The sequence below is a fragment of the Acanthisitta chloris genome, unplaced genomic scaffold (genome assembly GCF_000695815.1).
Source record: "Acanthisitta chloris isolate BGI_N310 unplaced genomic scaffold, ASM69581v1 scaffold82, whole genome shotgun sequence".
Taxonomy (NCBI): Eukaryota; Metazoa; Chordata; class Aves; order Passeriformes; family Acanthisittidae; genus Acanthisitta; species Acanthisitta chloris.
Genome location: NW_008661962.1, coordinates 121,766 through 144,680, shown reverse-complemented (window position 1 = coordinate 144,680; position 22,915 = coordinate 121,766). Strand labels below are relative to the sequence as shown.

The 22,915-nt window shown below is 36.4% G+C and overlaps 1 protein-coding gene across 1 annotated transcript in view; it reads right to left on the bottom strand.

Moving 5' to 3' along the window:
- Positions 1–22,915, bottom strand: part of USH2A (Usher syndrome 2A (autosomal recessive, mild)) — a gene marked incomplete at both ends in the record, with an annotated part of 237,604 nt that overhangs the window by 99,426 nt on the left and 115,263 nt on the right. The window contains 3 exons of the mRNA XM_009070392.1: positions 1,617–1,764; positions 6,179–6,350; positions 6,840–6,999. Coding sequence (XP_009068640.1) covers positions 1,617–1,764; positions 6,179–6,350; positions 6,840–6,999 — 480 coding nt within the window. The remainder of the gene's footprint in view (positions 1–1,616; positions 1,765–6,178; positions 6,351–6,839; positions 7,000–22,915) is intronic.

Below are 22,915 nucleotides of genomic sequence, written 5' to 3'. Positions count from 1 at the left end.
CTGTAGCACTGCATGGCATTGTTGTGACTCAGATGCAGGACCTGGCACTTGGCCTTGTTGAACCTCATACCACTGGCCTCAGTCCATCAATCAAGCCTGTCCAGATCCCTCTGCAGAGCCTTCCTGCCCTTCAGCAGACAAGCACTCCCACCCAACTGGGTGACATCTGCGAACTTGCCGAGCATGCACTAACACCCTCAGTTGCTTCCTAAAAACCTGTTTATTGTATTTAAAAGGAGACCCAAGCTGTGTGCAGCAAATGCTGTATTGACAGCAGGATAAATCATGCAAATTTAGTCATGCATCCCAACCTCTAGTTGTTTTAAGGGAAGCTTGTGGAAATTTATTAAACTATAGGTTTTTATCCTGTGCTGTTGATATGCCTACATAAATATATGTACATATATATCTATATTTATTTGATTAGTTAAATCAGTCTCTAGACTATTTGGATTTTTTTACACATTGCAAGGATAACAGGATCAGGTCCTGAGATGAACTACAAAAAATACTGATTTCAGTGAAAATTATTCAGACTTTACCCACTAAGCCGCATACATGGCCTTCCTGCCTTCTTTCCCTCCTTCCTCCCTTCCCACACCTTAACCCTTTGCTTTTTCCTGCCTCCTTGCCTTTGTCACATGCTGACAGGATTCTAGAAGCAGGGTTAAAGAGTTTCTAAAGGGCTAGGAGGCAAAAACTTCCAAAATTACTGCCAAAGAACCATACATTATCAAAAATATTATTTAACAGCAGTGGATATGCTCTTATTTATCTTCAAAATTAACATAAGACCTTACAAAATATTCCCTATGTGTAGCTTTATAGTCACCAATTTTGGGTGAATCACTTAAATTGTCTTAATGTAAAGTGTCTTAAAAGTGAAGTTGTACAAGTCAGATGCACTCTACCACAATTGAAAGCGGGAAAACACTTGCAGGAGAAAAACTAAATTCATTTGAAATCACTGGGAGAAATAATTTATACATATTAATATGATAAACCAATGAAGAAAAAGTATTTCTGTTGCTTTAAATTCAGTGATTTTTACATAGCATACTCTGCAGTGATTTAAGCTGTTACATGCATGATAATAAAATCAGAGTGAATTCCAAAGTGAAAAGCAAAATTTGTCCAAAAGTTTTACACGTGGATATTTCCCAATGAAAACATTTCTAAACAAAAGAAAGCATATTGTTTAACTTTCACAGCCCTGGAAATGTACAACTTTATGATGACTACACAGAACACAAATTTAATTATTATTACATATCAATTAATGTAAAAGAAATTAATGTTTTATTGGAGGGTGAAATTAACATCCTAGACTGATATTCTCCAAGAATGCCTATTCCTCAGCTCAGTTGTCCTGGAAAACATTAAACAATGAGATGCAGTACACAAAAACTATCAAAAGGGAGCACTTTTGAGCCACTGAAACCATATGATAGGCTGAAAACCACAATCTCCCGGCTGCAGACAATGATACTATCTCAGGTATTTTATGTGCTAAAATGATCATTAAAAATTAAGCACCACATATAAGCTGCCATTTAGAATATTAATTTACCTTTACTAATCATCTTTTTAACTTGAGGCTAAAAGAGTTCACTTACCATTCGGATACTCAGGCTTAGTCCATGAGATGTTAAAGGAGTCAGGTGAATATGACTGGGCTTTTGGAGCAGGAACACCTTCTGGTGTACTCTCGTCTGTTACAGCTCTGCTAGCTTCGCTTATTGAACATCCACCTCCAGTGCAAGCCTTAAAATATTCATCAAAACAAACAATCATATTTCAGTGTAGCACCAGCAATTTTAGCAATCACTTTTTTTTTTGCTAAAGTTTTATTATTCTTACATATCTAAACTGTCCGTGATTTTCATAACAGGTACTTTTCTTAGCATAGATATGTTTCCCTCTTTTCTTAAATAACAAAACAATGCATGATTACTCATGATACTTATTTTTAGCTGCAATACAGCTAAAATATAGTACTATAGTTTGACTTGCAGCATTTTGAATTTGATTATGACTCACAAACAATTAGACTTCCACTGCTTTTGCAGACACCGTTAAAGAAAATTACAGTACAATATATATAATTTACAGTGTGAAACTCTCCTGGAAATGACTGCAAAGCTCTCATAAGTTCCAAACACAGAATATACTGACTGACTTGCAATGCACTTATAAAATTATCTTGAGGAGTAGTCATTGAGAAAAAAAGATGTCACTCATAGTCCTGCACTTCACAACAGCACACGGAGATACAATTAAAATAGTTATTCTTAACAGTTATTATTACATATTTATGGAAAGTAAAGGAATTTGTATTTCAGTTACCAGAGAACAAAATATTAACCACACTATTTCTGCATTTTGCTCGATTATGAAATAATACAATGTGCAAGAAAATGTGCATATCACCCCATTCAACAGGCTTTTTCCGTTTGCATGCACAAAGCTATGGTCCTTACTTGTGCTGGTATGCCAATTACTTGCACTAACATCAACAGCAAGAGACCGACCTTAGAGAAGTTCAAAAACATACAAATATATATATACTCTTACTGGATTTAGAAATTTTTCTGTGTTAGTTTATCGGGGGGCAGGGGGTTAGTTGCATTGTTTAACAATGAAATAAATCAAAACCGGAATTCAACAAAGATTCAGATTCAGATATGCACTTAAATAAAACTTCTGGGATTGCCTGTGTTTTTCAGAGTTGCTCATGTGCTGAACTGGACAAGTAGCCCACTGTGGATCATCAGCACACATGAAAAAATAACCTTGCTGTCCAGATCTCCAGGAATAAAATGTTTCTCTCAATCAAGTATATTTTATTTGAAAGGATTAGCTTTAATTTCTCATTTCCCATTGTGTTTCAAATCAAGGAGCAGCTAACATTTCCTACAGCCTGCAAAAGTGTACACTGACCCTATGGGTAAAAATAAGTACTGTTTGTAAATGAGAGGCCATTTTATACACAGATTGCTTTGATTTCACTGGAAATTACACTCCCAACACAACTGAGGAATATCTCCCTGTGTTCAGTCTGGACTATCAAGGACAGATGAAAGAATGCAACCTCAGTTTTGGGAACATCCAAAAATGGCATTTACTTTAAACATGTTAGTGTTTAAAATTAAAAACCAAACCACACTAAAAATAAAGTCAGCTTAGATGGATGCTCAGGTAATTATTATTTTGATAAGGAAAATATTTAAGAAAAAATCCTCTTTCAGTAAAGGAAGAGTAGCCTTGAAATTATTTCACTTCTACTAGCTTCATGAAGAAGCCAGAAAGGTCAGTTCTGGAAGGCTGCCTGCTCATACATTCCTTACTGTCTTGCTAAGTAAGTTCCACTGTAAGGCCCATTGTGTCATTCTGAACATTACGGAGAAACAGATTCCAGGTAAAATTTGCAAAAATACCAAAGCAACTAGACAGCCAAGAGACAGATACACGTAGCAAGGCTCCGCCTAGCACCTAAGCTAGCTTACCCAGACAACACAGTGGTGAGGAGGTATTAGCTTAACAGCTAAATCACAAAAACACTCAAGTCATATAACCAGGTGTCCCACCCCAAGGTACTGAGGACAGCCTTTCAGCTTTCCATTTGCTTTCAGACTGACCTGGCTCACACCCATCCAGTTTAAAGCATGAACAGAACAAAACCAAGTTCCTTTCTACTCATCCGTGGAGACATGACTCTAAAACCTCTTGGCCAACTTTTGGAAAGAAGCATTAGATTTGCTTGCAAAGGCTGTTGCACTTATTTATGAATAGAATCATAGAATCATAGAACCAACTGGGTTGGAAGAAACCTCAAAGATCATCGAGTCCAACCCTACTGTGGTCACTAGACCATGGCACTAAGTGCCACATCCAGTCTCAGCTTGAAAACCCTAGGGATGGTGAATCCACCACCTCCCTGGGCAGCACATTCCAATGCCTGATAACTAACTCTGTAAAAAATCTCTTCCTAAGATCCAACCTAAACTTCCCCTGGCAGAGCTTGAGTCTGTGCCCTCTTGTCCTACTGCTGGTTATCCGGGAGAAGAGACCAACCCTCTATGTAATAAATGGCAGTAAACACTTCTGAAAACTGGTAACAGCATACAAAGATAAACATTTTGTTAACTTTATTTAACATACCTATGTTATATTAACCTGACATACAAAAGTTTAAGCCAGCAATCTGTGAGGTGCTAAAAGTTCTGCTGATGAGGATCCTGATTCCTGTGTTCAGGCTGCAACTTTTGCTAACTTAATTTCTGATTTCTCATGTAAACAAAAATCAGTTTTTGAACGGACACAAAATAAAATTAATATTAACTGTGAAATAAGAAAAAGGTTCCAGCTGATAGAAATATTTCATACTGACAACAAAAAAAAGGAACCATTTAGCTAATTATCCATTGTTGAATTATTGCTTCTACTTTCAAAGTTTTATTGAAATTCAGATTACATTATATGTGAAACACTAAATACATCAATTTCTTTCCAAGTGTATATGCTTGATTTGGAATTTTTTTTATTTTTTTTTTCTGTTGGTTGGGGTTTTTTGGGAGGGGCAGTTTCTTCAGTTTTTCCTTTAATCATGTATACAGGTAACATTTGGCCATGTTGAAGCTTCATAACTTGTAAATCTGTAATATTACATTATTTTCAAACCAGTTTAACAAGTTCTACATACAATATGTCTACGTGTTTTAAGAAAGCTATCACACCTCAGATATTGGGCATTTCATGCACTTTTAGATTTGCCATTTTCAAAGCTACAAGGACATTAAGATCTTCTATCCTGCCTATCACAGACCATTGCATTTTATCCAAGTAAATCTGGTTATCTTCATCACCACAAGAAAAAATAAAATTCATACTTTCTGGTTACCAGTGATTAAATGCAAATATTAAGGGGAGTGGAGGGAAGAACAAAGAAATGAGACATAAAATATAAAGATCAAAGGTTTCTAAAAATTTATTCAGTAACTTCTAGAAAAGCTGTACACATCGATGAAGCAAAACCAAAGTCCACACAATACTTCCTCCCATATCCCAAGGCAGAGCCACCAAAAGAAGCAGTCTGAGTTGCTCTCCTGATTGTAGCCCTTAATTCTTCCCTGATCCTCTCTCCTTGTGCCCCTGTGCACAGGAGCTGGGCAGGAGCAGAGAAGAGACATGGCATAGTGAAGGACAGCACAAATTCTTTTGAGAATCCTGCTTGCTTATAAAGGCATAAAATGCTTGTTGCAGCCCTGCCTTAGTTTTGGACATGGTGCTATTTTATATGCTATATAATTTACTATGCTGAAATATCTAGGCACAAATGAATTAATTTCAACATGAATCTAAGCTTTAATTAGACTGAATATCCTTGTTTTTTCAGGTTCAAGTCAGATCCTTATCATTACCTGAAGGTAGTTTATTTTTTGTGGTATAATATTTAGAACATTCAAGAGCATGTTAAGAAAAAATGAATGCATACCCAGTCTACATAAATGTAAATTTATTCATAATCAAGAGCAGAATATTTTTCTATGGCATTTATCAAAGCAAATATCCTTATATAGGTATTGTTATAAAATGAACAGTGTGCTTAAAACAAGGGACGATCGCCTGCTTTTATCCACATATTTTCAGGATTGTTAGTGAGTTAAGCTGTTCTATTTCATCACAAAATAAAAACAGTGATAAAGAAATGCAATGAAAACACTAAAGTCTTTTAAAATGGTTTGAATAAACAAACTGCTACTTTACACTGAACTCTTCCTCTCTGCTATTTACTTCTACATAGAGATTCCATAAAGAAAGAACAGATTATCACGGTACAAAATATGAAAGGTTAACACTTTTAAATACATTTAATGTTTTCTTGTAAGATGGGGTAAGGAGACATTTTTAAAGTATTTCATATATTTCTGGTCAATTCTTTATTATTTATCATCCAACTTATCCTTGAAGAAAACCTGTATTTAAATTGCATAAACATTTTTGAGAACCTGTTTGGAAACAAAAAAAAACTACTTTTGTTCAGGAAGGCTCATCCACCTTAGGTTCAGAAAGAAAGGTTGAACAAAGTGGACACATGAACCATTAAATATTAAGATGCTAACAAAATCAGAATCATTTTCACCATTTTACATCTCTACTACACATCTTTAAAACTTACAGCTAGTTTTATGAGGTATTCAGTACCCGGGAAAAGCTGCGGAATAGTAAAATCCAGAAAAAGTTCTGTGCTGTTACAGATTACATTCCAATTTGTAAAATTCTGCTCATTGTTGGCAATATAAAGAATATAGCGATCTAGGATTCCATTTACTTCTACTGGTTCTTTCCATCTGCAAATAAAAACAAAATATGATGAAGACCAGCCCAGATATGCAGTCCACAGTGAAAAATGAAAAGCTTTGTTTAGGGGACTTTGTTGGGTTTATTTGGAGAATTTGAAAACATAGTCATGCAACCATAAAAATAAACCTAAGCCATACCTCTAATGCAGTATTTGTACTCAACAGAGAAATGATTACAATAACACACAAAGCAGGGGCTAAAAAAATGGGCATATCACCAGAACATTTCCTGCACTGAAGTTTGCAGAGGCTATGCCCATATGTAGGTTATACTGATTGCGTAAAGACAAAATGGAAATTAAGTTGGCAAGTGATAATCAGAAGGTTCACAGAACCACTAAACTAATCACTTCTATGCATTTAATCATAATAAATTTAATTTTATGTCACAAACCCTTCCCCTGATTGAACTCACTGGAATTCTTGAATAAACTGATGCACTATTGTGTTGTCAGGAAAGAAGAAATCCTTACTTACTGCACATGTATCGTTCTAGAATCCAAAACCGTCAGGACCGGGGCATCTACATGAGATGGTGGCAGCTGTGCTGTAAACAAGGTGACCTGGGAACTGTTTGTACAGCCAGCAAGCGTGCATGCAGTGAGCAGAAACTGGTGCGGCGTAAAAACTGCTAAATCTAGGGCAAAAAAAGAATATGGATTTACTTTGTGTTTTAATTTCACCTTGTTTTTCTCTAGGTTGCAAATAGTAGCGAATTCAAAACATCAAGAGGAAGGGGGACCTGTATCCCTTAAATGTATCAGGTTTGTCCCAAGGGAGTGATTAGGTACTGGTTCTTCCATAGCAAATCACTGCAAATTTGGACTCCTAATAGATGTATGGGGTGTGTTTTGGTTGAGGTAACTCCATTGTACTCCATTTACACTAGAATGTATACTACTCAAACAAAAAAAAAGATATTAGCCTCTTCAGTGCTACATACTACATCAATTTGCTACAGTGGCAAAAAAGCCCCTCCCTTTGAGATGATTAAATCAAATCAAATTAATGGAAAAACAAGTACAGGTTCATTAGCGCAGCTGGATTATATGCTTTTTAAAAATGTGCTGTATGATACATGAATGTCAGGCATCAATACATACAAAGATTCATTCCATGAATATTTCGCTATAAGCATGAACACAAAGGAAACTCATTGTTGTCACCACTCATACTGATCTGTTCTCTCTTTTCCTGTTTGTCTTCAGCTGCACAAACACGAAACAATTGTCACATATATTTCAGTAAAGACAATCTGTCTAATGCTATACCAATACAACTGTTCAATGGTTATTTATTATGAAGCTATCTCAAGTTTCAATCACTGCAGAAAATGGCAAGTAAAATGTAGCATTTTTGCTGAATAAATTTTCTAAAAGATCTTTAGCTTCATATATTCTTCCCTACATTAAAAAAGAACGTTTCACAGAAAAAAATATAGTACAAAAGTAATATAGACATAATTTTCTAATCTTTTCCATTTTTCTCATCAAAATACAAATGATAGATTTCAATAATCAAATCCTTTAAGAAGGAACTTAACAACTGAGGTTTTGGCAACAGTATGAGATCTACAAGTAAAAAAAACATATTTATATAATGCCAGAAAAGTTCTGGGGTTTTGCAAGATCTAACAAATAGTGATGTTCTCAGAGCAAAACAGTATCAGACTGTAATTTTGTACAAAAGTCTCCGTGAGCACAAATTCAAAAATTGCGACTGAATGACAAAGACACCACCGAACTAGAGATGTTGCAGACCCAACTTCCCCCTCATTAGTTTTCCCCTCATTTAATGACTTCAGTCCCTGCTGGAACGGAATTTCTTCTGATTTGCTCCACTCTGTGGGAGAAGAGAGCAAACTTGTGCATTTTTATTCAAAATACCATATCACTCAGTGGTATTGTTCTATCGAGCACATGGCAAAGTGTGAGTTAAAAAAAAATTGCTGTAACTAAAGAAAAATCATCAAGTGAATGACTGTAACACAGTGACATGTTTAATCAACATAATGGGACTGATTCTACCAGGGTTAAGCAGTGCTTAAGTCAGTGAGAGGGGGAAAGCACGCTCCAGAGCAGTTGCTCAAGCTGGCTCAGCAAGCAAAGTAAACTCCACATACTGCATTGACTGCACTGCCTCCATTAGTGTCCACCTTCCTGGATCTCCTGTTCCTTGCAGCTGCCATCAAAGAAGTCAGAAAAAGTACAGACAGAGCTGAAATTCTGAGACACAAGTATCAGATACTCCATGTAGTGAGTGCACTAACAAGTGACCAAAAGGATTTTACTTTTGTCAGTCCTAAAATGAACAGCTGAAAGCAATTCATGGCACCTATTTAATTCATAACCTTGTAAATAGTGAATATACATTCTTCTCTCTAAACTGAATCCATATTGTGGAGCTTCACTTAGCAGAGTGACTATAACACAAGTGAAGGGAAAACAGAAAAAGAAAAATGGATTTCTCCCTTTCCATTTGTTTATCGGGCATTTTCCTCTCCTTTAAGGAAAGTTCCACAACTGGAACAGCTATTCTTTGAAAAGGTGGCTTAAACTGAAACCCTGATTTGATGCATAATGTAGCTGATAAGACTACTTGCAGGCATAAGAGTTTCTGGAAATACCTAGTGCAATTTGAAGAGGGAAGAACTTTATCAAGGATTAAGAGAATGGACAATGGAAAATGTTTTATTTTCCTCCCTGAAAAAAACCCAATTCACTATAAGTTACTATGTCTGCCTCACTGCCTAGAATGGAAAAAAAACTAAAAAAGTCAAGACAGGGAAACATGTAAAGTTTTAAAAAAACAGGAATAATAAGGAATGGAAACACAGCACATATGGGCAGTGAGACCCTTTAGGATCAAATGATAAACAAACTGACAGGGGAGGGAAGGACAGGAGAGTTTAAAAAAAAGAGTTAAAATGTAAAATATGGGGAAAAAAAGCAACATGTCACCAGGATCAAAGAAAATGTTTATTCCTCATCTTGATTTAATAACACCAAAGTATTTTGACTACTAAATGCCAAATTCAATGGAATCTCAAAGATTTAGGTAGGATAAAGAATAAAAAGAAAAATTACATTTGTGGAAGCAGAAGAAAAGAAAGAAATGTCACTCACTTAGCAATGTCACTCAAAGCATGAGCTTTGCTGAGAAAATTTCTCCATAGACTTCAACAAGGTTTGGATAAGCCAGAAAATATAGTGTAGGTAGTATTTCTAAAAGGTTACAACCAGAAACTGACATACCGAACAATAAAAATCACATTGCATCCTAATCAATGCAATTATTTGTCACAATCTGATTTGGGAGATATTTTCCTGTTTAAAGTTCAAAGTGTTTCATAAGGGATGACTGGATTCAAACAGCTACAGATACAAACGTAAATCTGAAGGAGGAGGGAGGAGATTCTTAAAACTACAAAGCCACTGTTTGTCAAGGTCCTCTAGCAACAATGCCTTGCTTTCCATTTGCTTGATTGCATGATTTGCATAAGATCAAATGTAGGCAATTGTGGACATAAAAACAGATCGCTCTCAAACACATCAGAAATGGATCCACAAGCAATATGTAGAAATGTGCTACAAGAAAATGCACCCCAGTGCATGAAAAACTCAGTGACTGATGTCAAACAAACTATAATTTACAATATAGGGCATGAATTATATGTTATTTTACAATTGATTTCATGCTGTTGCTGGAAGAATTTCATTGATCTCAATTTACAAAATGAACCTGATAAGGACGCAATTGTTTCTTTTCAACTTCCAGAAAAAAAATTGCTTTTTCTTCCTTATAAATTTGCTTGATCAGGTTATATTTCCATCTGTTCCACAATTCCAGTTCCCCGAGATACTTTAAAATAAGATCGAATGCTTCCTATTTCAATTTTTTTCAATTATTGTGCTCTCAAATCACTTATTTCTTAGCAAAACAAAGTAACTTTTAAAAACCACAGAGATTCATTGTGAAAAAAACCAAACCCACCCTAAATTCAGGATTTGGTCTTGTTCTCATTTCTGGACTCAGAAGGACAAAGAGCCCCAAAGGACAAAGAAAAAAGATACTTTCTTGGGGGTACAGGATTCCCCCAAATTATCCTATTAAAGTGGGAAGTAGACAGAAAAATAATTCTGCATTTTTCATGTCAAAAACTGAACAAAGGTAGAAAACTAAAATAAAATCCCACATATCCATTTTAAAACCATTACTGGCTTTCCCCAAAGGAAAAGGTGGGGTGCAGGGAGAAGAGCAGAGAGAGAAAGGCTCAACATGTCTTTTTTCTCTCTTTGACCTCAACAGCAATACAAACAAACTGAATTCTTTCCTAACTCACTTGTCAGCAAGAGAATTGTTAGCTACAGTGGCTAGCATTAAAATTGACATTTGAATACCACTACGTTTATTACATATGTGGTATGTGTGGAACTTCCCACACCAACTATAGTAGCTGGTATCTATCCCATTTCGAATAACCAGCAGCATAAGTCTGGATAGCACAATCAATGCATGAGACAGAAAGAATAAAGAATGACCCTGTTTGCATGGTCAATAAGAACACTCACTTTGCTTTGATCAAATTTAATGGGTAGTCATTGAAAGATAATATGCAACGCTACAGTGCTATTTTTAGCATGGATTTTGAGAGATGTTACTAAGATAGAGAAGAAAAACAAACCCTGAAATTAGACATTTAACAAAAATGAGTTTCACCATCAACTTCTCAAAGTACTTCACAGTTCAAAAATAACACAGTACTAATACCTACAATGTTGTAATTTATTTGTAACACACAGCTTGTATTCAGGTTTACAGCAAGGGAGCCACATACCCTTCCTTCCTCCCCTCTTCCACCCTATTTCCACTCTCCCTGGTTTCAGGCAGCTATTGTAAGGGCCAGAAATGACAATGTCCTGTCTCGGTGAGTGCTCACATGACTTGCATAAGGAACCCCACATAGTTCCTCTCAGGAAAATAATTGAGACAATAGCTATCCCATTGCTATATTCAAAGGAAAACACAGCAACATTCCAGCAAGGGATTGTTAGTAGCACAACAAAGGAAACCTGCTGAGAGAATATGAAAATGAAAAACTTCCAAAGAATTCCAATCACCATGTAGTTTATGTAGGTAGACTGTATGAACGCTTCAGCTTATTACTCACCTTCTTACCTTGTTCTCTCATCTTCTTTCTCATTATTTGTTACATTAACTCACAGTAACTTAGTATTTATTTAGAAGATAAACTCTATGGGATCATGAATCTGCTTTGCCAAATACAACAATGTCCCTTTCTGATTTCTATGTACCACCAAAAAAAAAAAAATCTAATTCATATGCTAAGTGTTAAGATCACATTATCAGGCTTGCTCCATCAGACACCATTAGCAGTTCTCTGCCTTCCATCATTTTCTGTAACTAAGCAACAACTCATATATAACTTTTAATATCCTGCTTGCTTTATTTATAAAGCACCGATCACTTAATTATATTGACTCTCAAAGCACCGTCAACTAAGGTACAGCTTTCTCTGGAAAGGTATTACACTAATCCTGCGTCATTTTCGCAGATCTCCTATGAACCCCATGCCATACTCATCACCCCCTTGAAAATATTTCAGAAAAAACAGGATGTCACAAATGACACCACTTGCATACTTCAGACAACTCAATCAAGCTCAAGAAGTGTGCTCATGTACCTAATTTTATAAATGAGCAATGAATGACCTTTCACATGTGGAACTGACCCATTAATTGATGAAGACAGTTATCTTCCATAGCAGAAAATTCTAACATATATTAATTGATAATTAAGAATGTTTATGTGATTCTGTAATGTTGCAGAGTGAGAATTAAAAGAATTTTGTGAAACCATTAAAAACAAAGGCAAGAAATAAAGAGAAATAAACTCAGTGTCACAAATAACTATTTCCAGGAAGCACCAAAAGCTGTTGTTCTGCTCTCTAACCAGCAAAGACTTTTACATAATGGCATATGGACTAAATAAATTTGATTCTAGCTGGCCAACAAATGCTGATGTGTTTTAGAAATTATTTGTTCAGCAACACATATCTCTGGTTTTCCAAATTACTCATAAAGAAGTAAATCCTCCTTCCATTTGAGACTTACACACTTCAGCAGAGTTCAGGAAACTTCCAGGTCCCATCATAGGAATTAAAGAACATAACAGAAAATCCTGCAACTTATGGAAGCATGAAAAAGTGACAGTTGTGTTGGACCGTGTAAAAAAGTAATATACAAGAAGAAAAATCTTTTGGCACAAAAGTGAAACAAAAGGATCTTGAATGATTTCAGTTTGCAATGATTTGAAACTCTTAGTAAAGATTTTACTTGCATGTAAAAAGAAAAGCCAGTGTTACTCCCATCTTCAAAAAGGGCAAGAAGGTGGACCCGGGAAACTACCAGCCAGCCAGCCTGCCTTGCCTCCATCTCTGGAAAGGTGAAGGAACAAATCACTCTGGAGGTCATCATTAAGCATGTAGAAGAACAGAAGGTTATTGGGAATATTCAGCAGAGATTCACTAAGGGGAAATCATGTTTGACTAATCTGATAATCTTCTATGGTGGCATGGCAGGACAGGCCAACAAGGGGAGAGCAGTGGATGTTATGACACTGTCTCCCATAACATGCTCATAAGTAAGCTCAGGAAATGTGGGTTAGATGAATCAACAGTGAGGTGGGTCAAGAACTGGTTGAAGGGCAGAGCTCAGAGTGTTGTTCACAACTTTTGAAAGGGTGGAGAGCTGAGCAGACAGAGATAAACCCAATGAATTTCAACAAAGACAATTATAGGGTACTGCATCTGGGGAGGAATAGCCCCAAGTACCAGTTCAGTTTTGGGGGCTGACCTACTATAGAGCAGTTCTGCAGAGAAGAACCTGGGAATCTTGGTGGATGACAAGTCGACCATGAGCCATCAGCATACCCTTGCAGGCAGGAGGGCCAATGGTATCCTAGGGTGCAACAGGAAGAGTGTGGCCAGCAATTCAAGGAGGATGATCCTCAGCCCTAGTGAGGCCACATCTGGAGTATTGTGCTCAATTCTGGGCTCCATGGTTCAAGAAAGACAAGGAGATACTGGAGAGCGTCCAGTGGAGGGCCACAAAGGTGATTAGAGGTCTGAAGCATCTCTCTTGAGGAAAGACTGCAGGAGCTGGGCCTGTTTAGCCTAGAGAAGAGAAGACTGAGATGGGTTCTCATTAATGCATATAAATATCTCAAAGGCAGGTGTCAAGAGGATGGTGCCAGTGGTGCCCAGTGACAGGACAAGGAACAATGGCCATCAACTAAAACACAAGAAGTTCCACCTCAGCATGAGGAAGAACTTGTTTACATTGAGAATGGCAGAGCACTGGAACATGCTGCCCAGGGAGGTCATGGAGTCTCTCTGGAGATATTCAAAACCCACCTGGACACATTCCTGTGCAATCTGCTCTAGGTGACCCTGCCTTGGACCAGATAATCTTCAGAGATTCTGTTCAACCCTAACAGTTCTGTGATTGTGTGATTCTATGTGGTAGAACTTCTGGCAAAATGGCAGCTCCAAATTACTTTAATGCTTTTAAACATAATTATGTTCTAACAGAAAAGATTATAAAGTTTATTTGCTTTCACATTTAATAACAGTGTCTCTTGGTCATGCTCTTACATCCTTAACTGTTGCGCAGAAAACCTTCTGCCATTTAAGGGCCTAAACTCTTGCACTTCTTTGAGCCCAAAGTCAGCCCTCAAAAGTTAGGTTTCATTCTGGTCAATTTACAAGACCACATCAGCATCCATTCTTGATTAATATGTTTTTGTTTCAGTAAAACTATTTTACTTTTAGCCTTACCATAAACAGGCACACATCTTTTTATTTAAACATGTCTATTATACCTATCCCATTGCAAAAATTGGAATGCAAGGATTCCAGTTTTTTATTTTAAATCCACATCCCTGAGATAGCTACTATGGGTAGATTTTCCAGGCTGTTCTTACTCTCCAGTTAGGACACACTAGCTTGAAATTCTAAAGGTGCTCAGCTAAAGAAAACTCAAATCTTGTGGACTGTCCCATACCACATGGTTTAGAAAAACTAGAAGGGAAATGGCAGAGAAGAACATTTAAGCTTCTCTTAATACTTTACCACCAACTAATCTACTTGATACCTTGTGTGACTCTAAAGACATGTCACTGACCACAGAAGAATCACAGTGCTCCTTGGAATCCTCCTTCCCCTAACATCCCTGATGCATTTTCCTCTGACCCATCATCATTTGTCACCATCAGTAAAATATAGGAGGTGTTTTGGGAGGGTTTCTTTAAAAGTTTCCCTTTCTGCCAAAACAACACAGAGCCAGTCAGACAGTGCAAACATTCAGCATCAAAGGAACCTAATGAACTTCCAAGTTACATCTTTGCTTACTAGAATTAAAACCATTCATTGTCTCCGTAGTTTATTTCAATTATGATAGCTGGACAAATAAAGGAAGTTTGAAGGTCAGTGGTGAGAAAGCAGAAAGAGGACAGAGCACATTAATTTTTAACAGGCACATGAAGAGAATAGTGGTCAATATCACTATCCTAATTTCATTTCTCTCTGTCATTTCTTTGCACATCATATGGAATGAAGCAGCCCTATTTTATGATTTAAATGAAAACTTCCATTCATGAATGCTTCCAGTCCAGGAACTGTATTTCTATCAATATAAGTAGAGAGGATTTGTTAGTATACATCATTAGAACCATGATGTCTCAGTCAATGTTTAGCCCAGAAAGTGAAAAAGGAAAAAAAGTGTTTGGAACATTTTACCTCTGCATTACTTCCGCTTTATATTCACAACTGGAAAATATGTTTGCACTAGGTAAATATGCTGCAAATTTGAATCTCAGATACCTGCTTCTATAAACCTGGAACTACTCTGGACTCACATTAGTATGGCCAAGAACCCCTTGGCTCACCAGCAGAAGTATATCCCGTATTCCCAAGTAATTTCAATCTTGCTGCAGTGGGAGAAAATTCAGATCTACCTAACATTTGGTGCTGAGATAATTGTATCAGGTCAATAAAATTGCCACTTTCACAACCCATTGAAGGACACATATGAATGTGCCGTTGTGGCAATAGATGCCAAGAAGATATTAAGTTATACATGACTATTTGGTAAGTAATACAGCAACTGTTACTATCCTTTTTATTTAAATCAATAGTGCAGTCTCATCTGGAATAGCATATATTACAGAGTGCAGAAATAAAGTCTGTCTGGAAAACAGCAGCTAGATAGCACAGACTCACCAATACTTTCTTATGCAGAGAGACTACAAAAATGACATGAGAAAAGGAAACAAAGAAGATGACACACCATACACATGTATAAGATAGTAAGTGTTACACAGAAAAAAAAATAGGATGCTCTGTTCCCATGAACTCCCTTTTGATAATATGAGGTGGGGAGGGACTTGGGGGGGAGAGAGTGAAGACCCACAATAAGTTTAGGAAGTGGAATTTTCAGAGAAACTCACTCCACCCAAAATCATGGAACACCTACACATCTCCTGCTGCTGACAAGAAGATTCACATTTAACTTTATAAATCAAATTTGGGAGAAGAGACATTAAATATCAACATAATGTTGTTAAACTTATTTTTATAAGCATCAGTATCATTTTCAAATCTGTAGAAAAGTCCTGCAAGACTTCTATACTTCTCTTTCTGTGTCTGAGACAACCTAGAACTCTTCAATACTGTATTTTATTTAAGTTTTCCTGCCTAAACAAAGAGAGTGATAGGATGAAAGAAATTAATTTCCAAAAGAAACATTTTCTTTGGAAATCTGAAACAATTTTTATAGTAGATGTTTACTTATTAAAATTCAATGTGCATACTAAATCACAAAATACCATTTTAACCCCAAAATATTGTTTTTATCAACAAAATATTCAACAAAAAGAAATGTAGCAAACAAGCAGAAGCTTGAGACAGCACACTCAGACTAGAAATTGGAGCCTAAATAAGGAAACTATGACAAGGGCTGTTTGAACTGTCATCAACTAGAGGTTGATTAAATTAGTGATTTAGAGGTCTTGAACTTTGTTTAGCTATATCTGCATTTTACATTCATTGTGGGTAAGTTGTTTCACAATTTTGTATAAAACCAGGCATGCAAGATGATTAGAGAACAACTCTCAACATGCAGCAAGGCATCATGTGATTTAAGAGTTTCTGTAGAAGAGATACTATCACCTTCCCAGGACCAGAACAGCTCTGTACATCTGAATTATAGTCAGAGGATAAAGGGGTTTGCTAAAACATTACTGTAGTGCTGAAACAAGGATAGTGGGAGGACTCAACTTCTGAGCACTGTCCCTAAACAAGACAATTTATAGTGAGTTAAGTCTGTTGCAAGACTACAAAAATTGACCTAGTTTGCAGCTGACCAGAAAATTAGCAGCATGGTAAAATATACTGTACCTGTTCTCCTCTCTCCTTACCAGAACAATCAGCCCCAACTGTTGAGTCATTACTATGGTCAACATGTGGTTGAGGAAAATGATTTGGATTCTGACAGATATTTTTGGTTTTGCTTATGTTTTAAGTTTTTTAATTTATTTTCTAAACACACACATACAAAACCAAAATAAAACAAATGAAAAGCCCAAAATTTGTTACAATTTGACCTGCTGCACTACCAAGTTATATCATGTAGTATCAGTAATGTCATCAGATAATACAATTGCCACAATCTGAAGTGATGCATTAAACTGGGATTACCAAAATAAATCATGTTTGTGGGTACACAGATCACAGGTGGTACAGTCAGATGCTCTGTATTATGGTGTATCTATAGGATGTGCAGATTAGGATATAATGTCCAGAGGCTTGTTCTCATTTGTGAAGTGCTTTGCAACCATAAGTCAATAGTAAGGAGCCACCAAACAGTTATAATGACATAAACCATCATCAGGGAAAAATACAAATCGATCAGAGCCAGCAATATACAAGAAAGAGCATGCATCTGTCCCCAGTCTCATAAATTCAGCAGTTGTTGCAGGCTTTTCCTCTATCTCACATCTATTTTATTAGTAACAGCAACTATCATAAATAATAATAATGCAGAGTAGTTTATTTCAAGATGAATGCTCTTACTATTATCTGTTGATCCTATACCTTATTTCTTACATTGTATCTATATACCTCCTGTAAATGGGGGGAAGAGCTAGCTGAATTTATTGTTTGAAGTTTATGCCCTTTAATTGGCAACAGAGTGCTATGCTAGGAAAGTTGTCCATGTAGGATCCCTGAAATATCTGCATACCTTAACTAGCATGTTAAGCCTCTACAAAGGAGGCAGAGAATTTACATTCTACTGCGTGCTATAAATAAGTAATAAGAACAGATTAGAATTATGCATTTACGCCTACTAGTGAGAGTGAGATGCATAATTCACAAGTGGCAAACCCTTAAGAGGCTTTCGTATTTCACCCCACCCCTCTCCCCCTCCAATCGTGTGCATGTAGAACATACACAAGATTGTTCAGTCTTACTGCTTTGCAATTTTATTTTACTTTATTTTTCCAGCTAGATTGTTTAGATTTTATAATCACTACCTTTTCTTTCTTGCAGAAATGCAACATACAGTATCTGTTAATAGTCATTGCGGGATATGTGTCTGCTTTCTGTTATATTATTGGTGTCATCTTTCTTAATTCTCTTGTGATACTCAGGGGCATGAGTATAACAGGTAGATGCAAACTGAAGTCCTCTACCTAACTTGCAAAGAGAATGCAGGACTTGCAACTGAAACTTCTTTACACTTCCTCTGCACAGGAAGGACATAAACCTGTTGGAGCCTGTCCAAAGGAGGCCACCAAGTTGATTAGAGGGATGGAGCACTTCTCCTATGAGGAAAGGCTAAGAGAATTGTAATTGTTCAGCTTGGAAGAGAGAAGGCTTCAGGGTGACCTGATTGTGGCCTTACAGTACCTGAAGGGAGCTTAAAAAAAAGACGGAGAGGGACTGATTATAAGAGCATGTAGTGACAGGACAAGGGCGAATATACTCAAAACGAAAGAGAGTAGGATTAGATTAGATATTAGGAAAGAATTCTTTACCGTGAGGGTGGGGATCCACTGGCAGAGGTTGCTCAAAGCTGTGGAAGTCCCATCCCTGGAAGTGTTTAAGACCAGGTTTGATGGAGCTCTGAGCAAAGTCGGCTAGCAAAAGGTGTCCCTGTCCATGGCACAGTGTTGGAATTAGACGTTCTTTAAAGTTTCTTCCAATCCAAACCATTCTATGATTCTATGATTCACAGTTAAGGTGACATACTGCTCCTCTAGTTGGACCTCGTGGAGAAGTAGGCTAATCTCTATGCCTATTCACATCCTCAGCTTCTCTGATGAAGCCTGTAAGTACTTGTTGTGACCACAATTTTTATGATAACACATGAAGGCCACAAATTTTGCCGAACCTTTGGCTTTCCTCCACAGCAGTTCTACCTCTAAGAAGTCCTCTGTTACCTGGTGATAAGGTGTAGGAACAAGGAATGATTTCAGTCTAGCTGCTTTTTTGATTCTCTGGCTGGAGCACTACAGTGTTGATTTTCATGTACCTCACAAAGAAGCATCACAGGCTCTTTTGTGAAGAATTTACTTTGTAATTCCTCTTGACTGATTTGAACTTAGTCTATTTATCTACCTGGATTTTCCTTTGCCATGCATGCAAATATTTTAAATTATTTTCCAGCTCTAACTACCATTTTTTTATTTTATCTTGATCTCTGCCATGAAACTTCTACTCATAGTTAAGCTAAGACTTGTAAGTCTTTTCTTATAACATTTATGTATTTATTTAATCTTTTTAATTTTTTTAGCATATCTCACTTGATTTTGAGTTTTCCTTGACAAGCTTTCTATGCACTTTTTCTCTGTCTGTATACTTAGGAGAAAGACTTCAATTGTGCATGTGTTTTAATTCCCAGTACAACTTAACAGCTTTAAAATTGTTATGTGACATTGCAACAATGGTACTAAATCCCAAGAGCCATATCTCAAGAAATTCAAAACACATTAGTTGAAATGAAAATAATACATTTAATGTAACTTATCCTTGAACTGATGAAAAGGCTAGCATGCCAGCTCATGAGAATATTTTAGAATTCTTGTCAATTGGATTAAATCTTTGTTCCTTGATCAGAAAGCAAATGACTAACACTATTAAAATTATGTGATCATAAATAGCTCCAAAGTTGATGTTACTATGAAGTTCAGCTTTCAAATTAAGTTGCTGACATACTGTATCAACAGGAGTTACTTTCCATTATTGATAATTTCCTTAATTCTCAACATTTGTCCTAGAATAGACTGAAAATTTCACTTACACATCTTTTGTATGAATTCACTTAGTCTAGCAATGAGGACCCAAAACTTCTTAATAAGCCAGATTCTCTATTCATCTCTAAGTAACCTAATGTACCCATAAACATACCCAGAGATGCAGAAAAAGAAATCAAGATATGCAGACTGTAAATGTGACTTTAATATGTCTCTGTGATCAAGAAACATGATATGTCCAAAGCAGCCACCACAGAAACAATAACCATGTTTATCATCCACCTTTCCATTCATCTTAAGACCATGAGCCTAAGCCTTACTTAAAGCACACGAATCTGATGTTCTTCTTATGCATTTAGCTTTATGTTCACTTAAATATTTTTTCCCATGCACTAGTAAATTTCCTGGTAACACATCACTTTAACGTGTCACTCTATTTATACAATAAAAGCCATGGAAAAGAAAGTAAAAAAGTTAAAAACCCCAGCAGATTTCAAAGTCCAACTACAATTTATGTAAAATGATTCAGTTATAAATATATTGTCATAATAAAACAATATTTCATGGAAGACTAGTGGAAAACACAATGGAGTTCAGTACTGAGTAAAACATTATTAAGCTTTACATAAACAATTTAGGCAATCAGTGTAGGAACCTAGGTTAGATTTCTGGCACCGATTCAACAGGAAAGGAAGTATCCTAGAATGCCTTTCATGCTTTTTGGGACAAGATCTATGCCTTGCATAAGTTTCCACACAACTTAGGAGGATAGGGAAACAGATTTTGAAAATATAGGAATCCTCCTCTAGTCATACAAATTAACAAATATTTTTAAAATCAGACTATTATTTTAAAATCCAACTATTTTAGGACCTTGCAACATGTAGTCTTGTATTGTTTACACACAATGGAAAGAAGTGAAAGATGAAAAATACTCAAGAAAGTTTATACTTACATTAATTGGTGAAGTATTTTAGAAATGCAAGTTGTAAGGGTGTTTCTCCGATTTATTGAGATTACAAGTCTGAAACCCATGCAAAAATCAAATATTCCCCTTTACATAAATTTGTTTCATTACAGCTTTCTGCTTTTTCAATTAATAAAATGCTGAAAGTATTTCAGTAATGGTTAATGACAACACCCTCATGGCCATACATTTAGTAAAACCAAGAAAAAGGGGAACCTCCAGCTGGGAACCCTCCATAAGTATTATTGTGGTGTTACCTGCCTGTACCTTGTCACCTTTTAATAATATACCACTATTGTGAAAGGAATATCAGGGCAAATCTGGTATAGAGGAAAGAGTCTGTATCTAGTGCAAACAAGAACACATGTACTGCTCAGTCAAATAATAATAATATATAATAATAATCACATCTGATAAACCAACACAATTTGTAATAGTGGCATGGAAGAAAATATCTATTTTAAATTAAATACACATCAAGTGTTTAGCAGTTCAGGAGACTAAGTGTTTTTAAATTAGTAAGGAGAAATATGAGGTTTTTTTCCAAGGCATAAGGAAAAACTCAGAGAGAAGCTTCAATATACAGCTAGCAGTATCTAGATGGCCGCCCCACTCTACCCAAGCTTTTTGAGTTAAAACTAAGTGAGGTTGGTTCTTATGAATGGATACCACTACCCAAGCTTTTTGAGTTAAAACTAAATAAGGTATGTCCTTATGAATGGATATTCAGAGATTCAAACAGAAGCAGCAGGTTTGGCCTTAGTCCTTCTGTGCAAGAGAGGTTATATTTTTATTTCATAAGTCCAGCATTACCTGAAACTAAGCACAAATCATTTACCAAGCATTTCACAACGATCCCGGTAGGAAAAAAAAAATCTCTCTCAGGAAAGTGGAGATGCTTTTCTTATCTATATAGAAATTACTTAAGTTGAACATAAAACTTTGCACAGTTTCTGATGCTTTCTAAAGCACTTGACAAGTGTGACTGAATGAAATCTTGTCTCAAAGTATATGCTTATGTGTCTGTTTTATCACCAAAATTTAAACCAGAACACAACCCACCATTTTTCCTTACTAACTTCAGGCAAACCATAATTACCAGGCACACTGCTGAAAATAAGATCACACAAAAAGTATTTCAGGCTACACATGGCTAAGAAAGCATAACCTAGTTCTTATAAACCTAAGAAGACCTCTCAATGTTTAGTAACAAACAGTAGTCACCACGAGACAACAGCTCACCAAGAGAAACTATATCACTTGATACGAAGCTCTCACTGATGAAAGACAAAATGCAGAGAAACAGATTACAACCTTCAAAAATCCAAGAGCAAGATAGACAAGATTCGGCCAAGAGAGGTTCACACAGGCAATATTAAAACAAACTGATCTCAGAAAGTGGGGAAAAAAGAATTTGCTGCTATCTAACCACAGAGCAGATGTCTTGGAGAACACCTACAAATCCATATGCCAGTGAAGAACCCTTCCAAGACAATAATGTACAGACTCTGGTTGATAAAAGCAAAAAGCCTGTAAGGCTCTAAAATCGCAAATTCACAATGTAAAAACTGAACTCAATAAACACCAGATTTGAATCTGTGCTCTTCAGTACAAACTGTCTTTTGAAGAGGTCTCAGTACCTTTAATTCTGCTGAAATTCTAGGTATCTGTGAATGAGAAAACATAGAATGAAAAGCTTATATATGTCTAATTCTGACAAATAATTTTTAAGTAATATCACAGGCCAAAATAATCCAGGAGTTACATTTTTTAGTGGTTTTGTTTCTTGCCATGGAAGATACACAAGCCTGAAAATCTGTTTAAAAACAGAGCCCGTAGCCAAAATAATTCTCATGTGCCAGAAGGGAAAGGAGAGAAAAAAAATGCTCTCCCTGTTCTACAGCTATTAGCTCTGGAAAAGCTATATTGCTCCAGTTCACTTTGGTACACACAGAAGACTGGGAGCTACCAATCACTCTCATTTGATAATTTGTGTTGAATTTTAATTTTTAGAAAGTGGTACTCAAGCAACCTGAGAGCTCAGCAATTCCAGCAGGGTTAGCGTGAGTTCTCTCCTGGCTTGCTGTGTTACCCAAATCTGATCAAAGGACAAGGACTCCAGAAGCTTGTCCAGCTGTGGTTTTATAATGACACCATTAGGTTTTGCTCTATAATCAAGGTCCCTAAAAGTCTGTGTAGCTTCAGGCTTAATATCTGCGACAAGGTTAACTGAAATCTGCACCAAGGATAA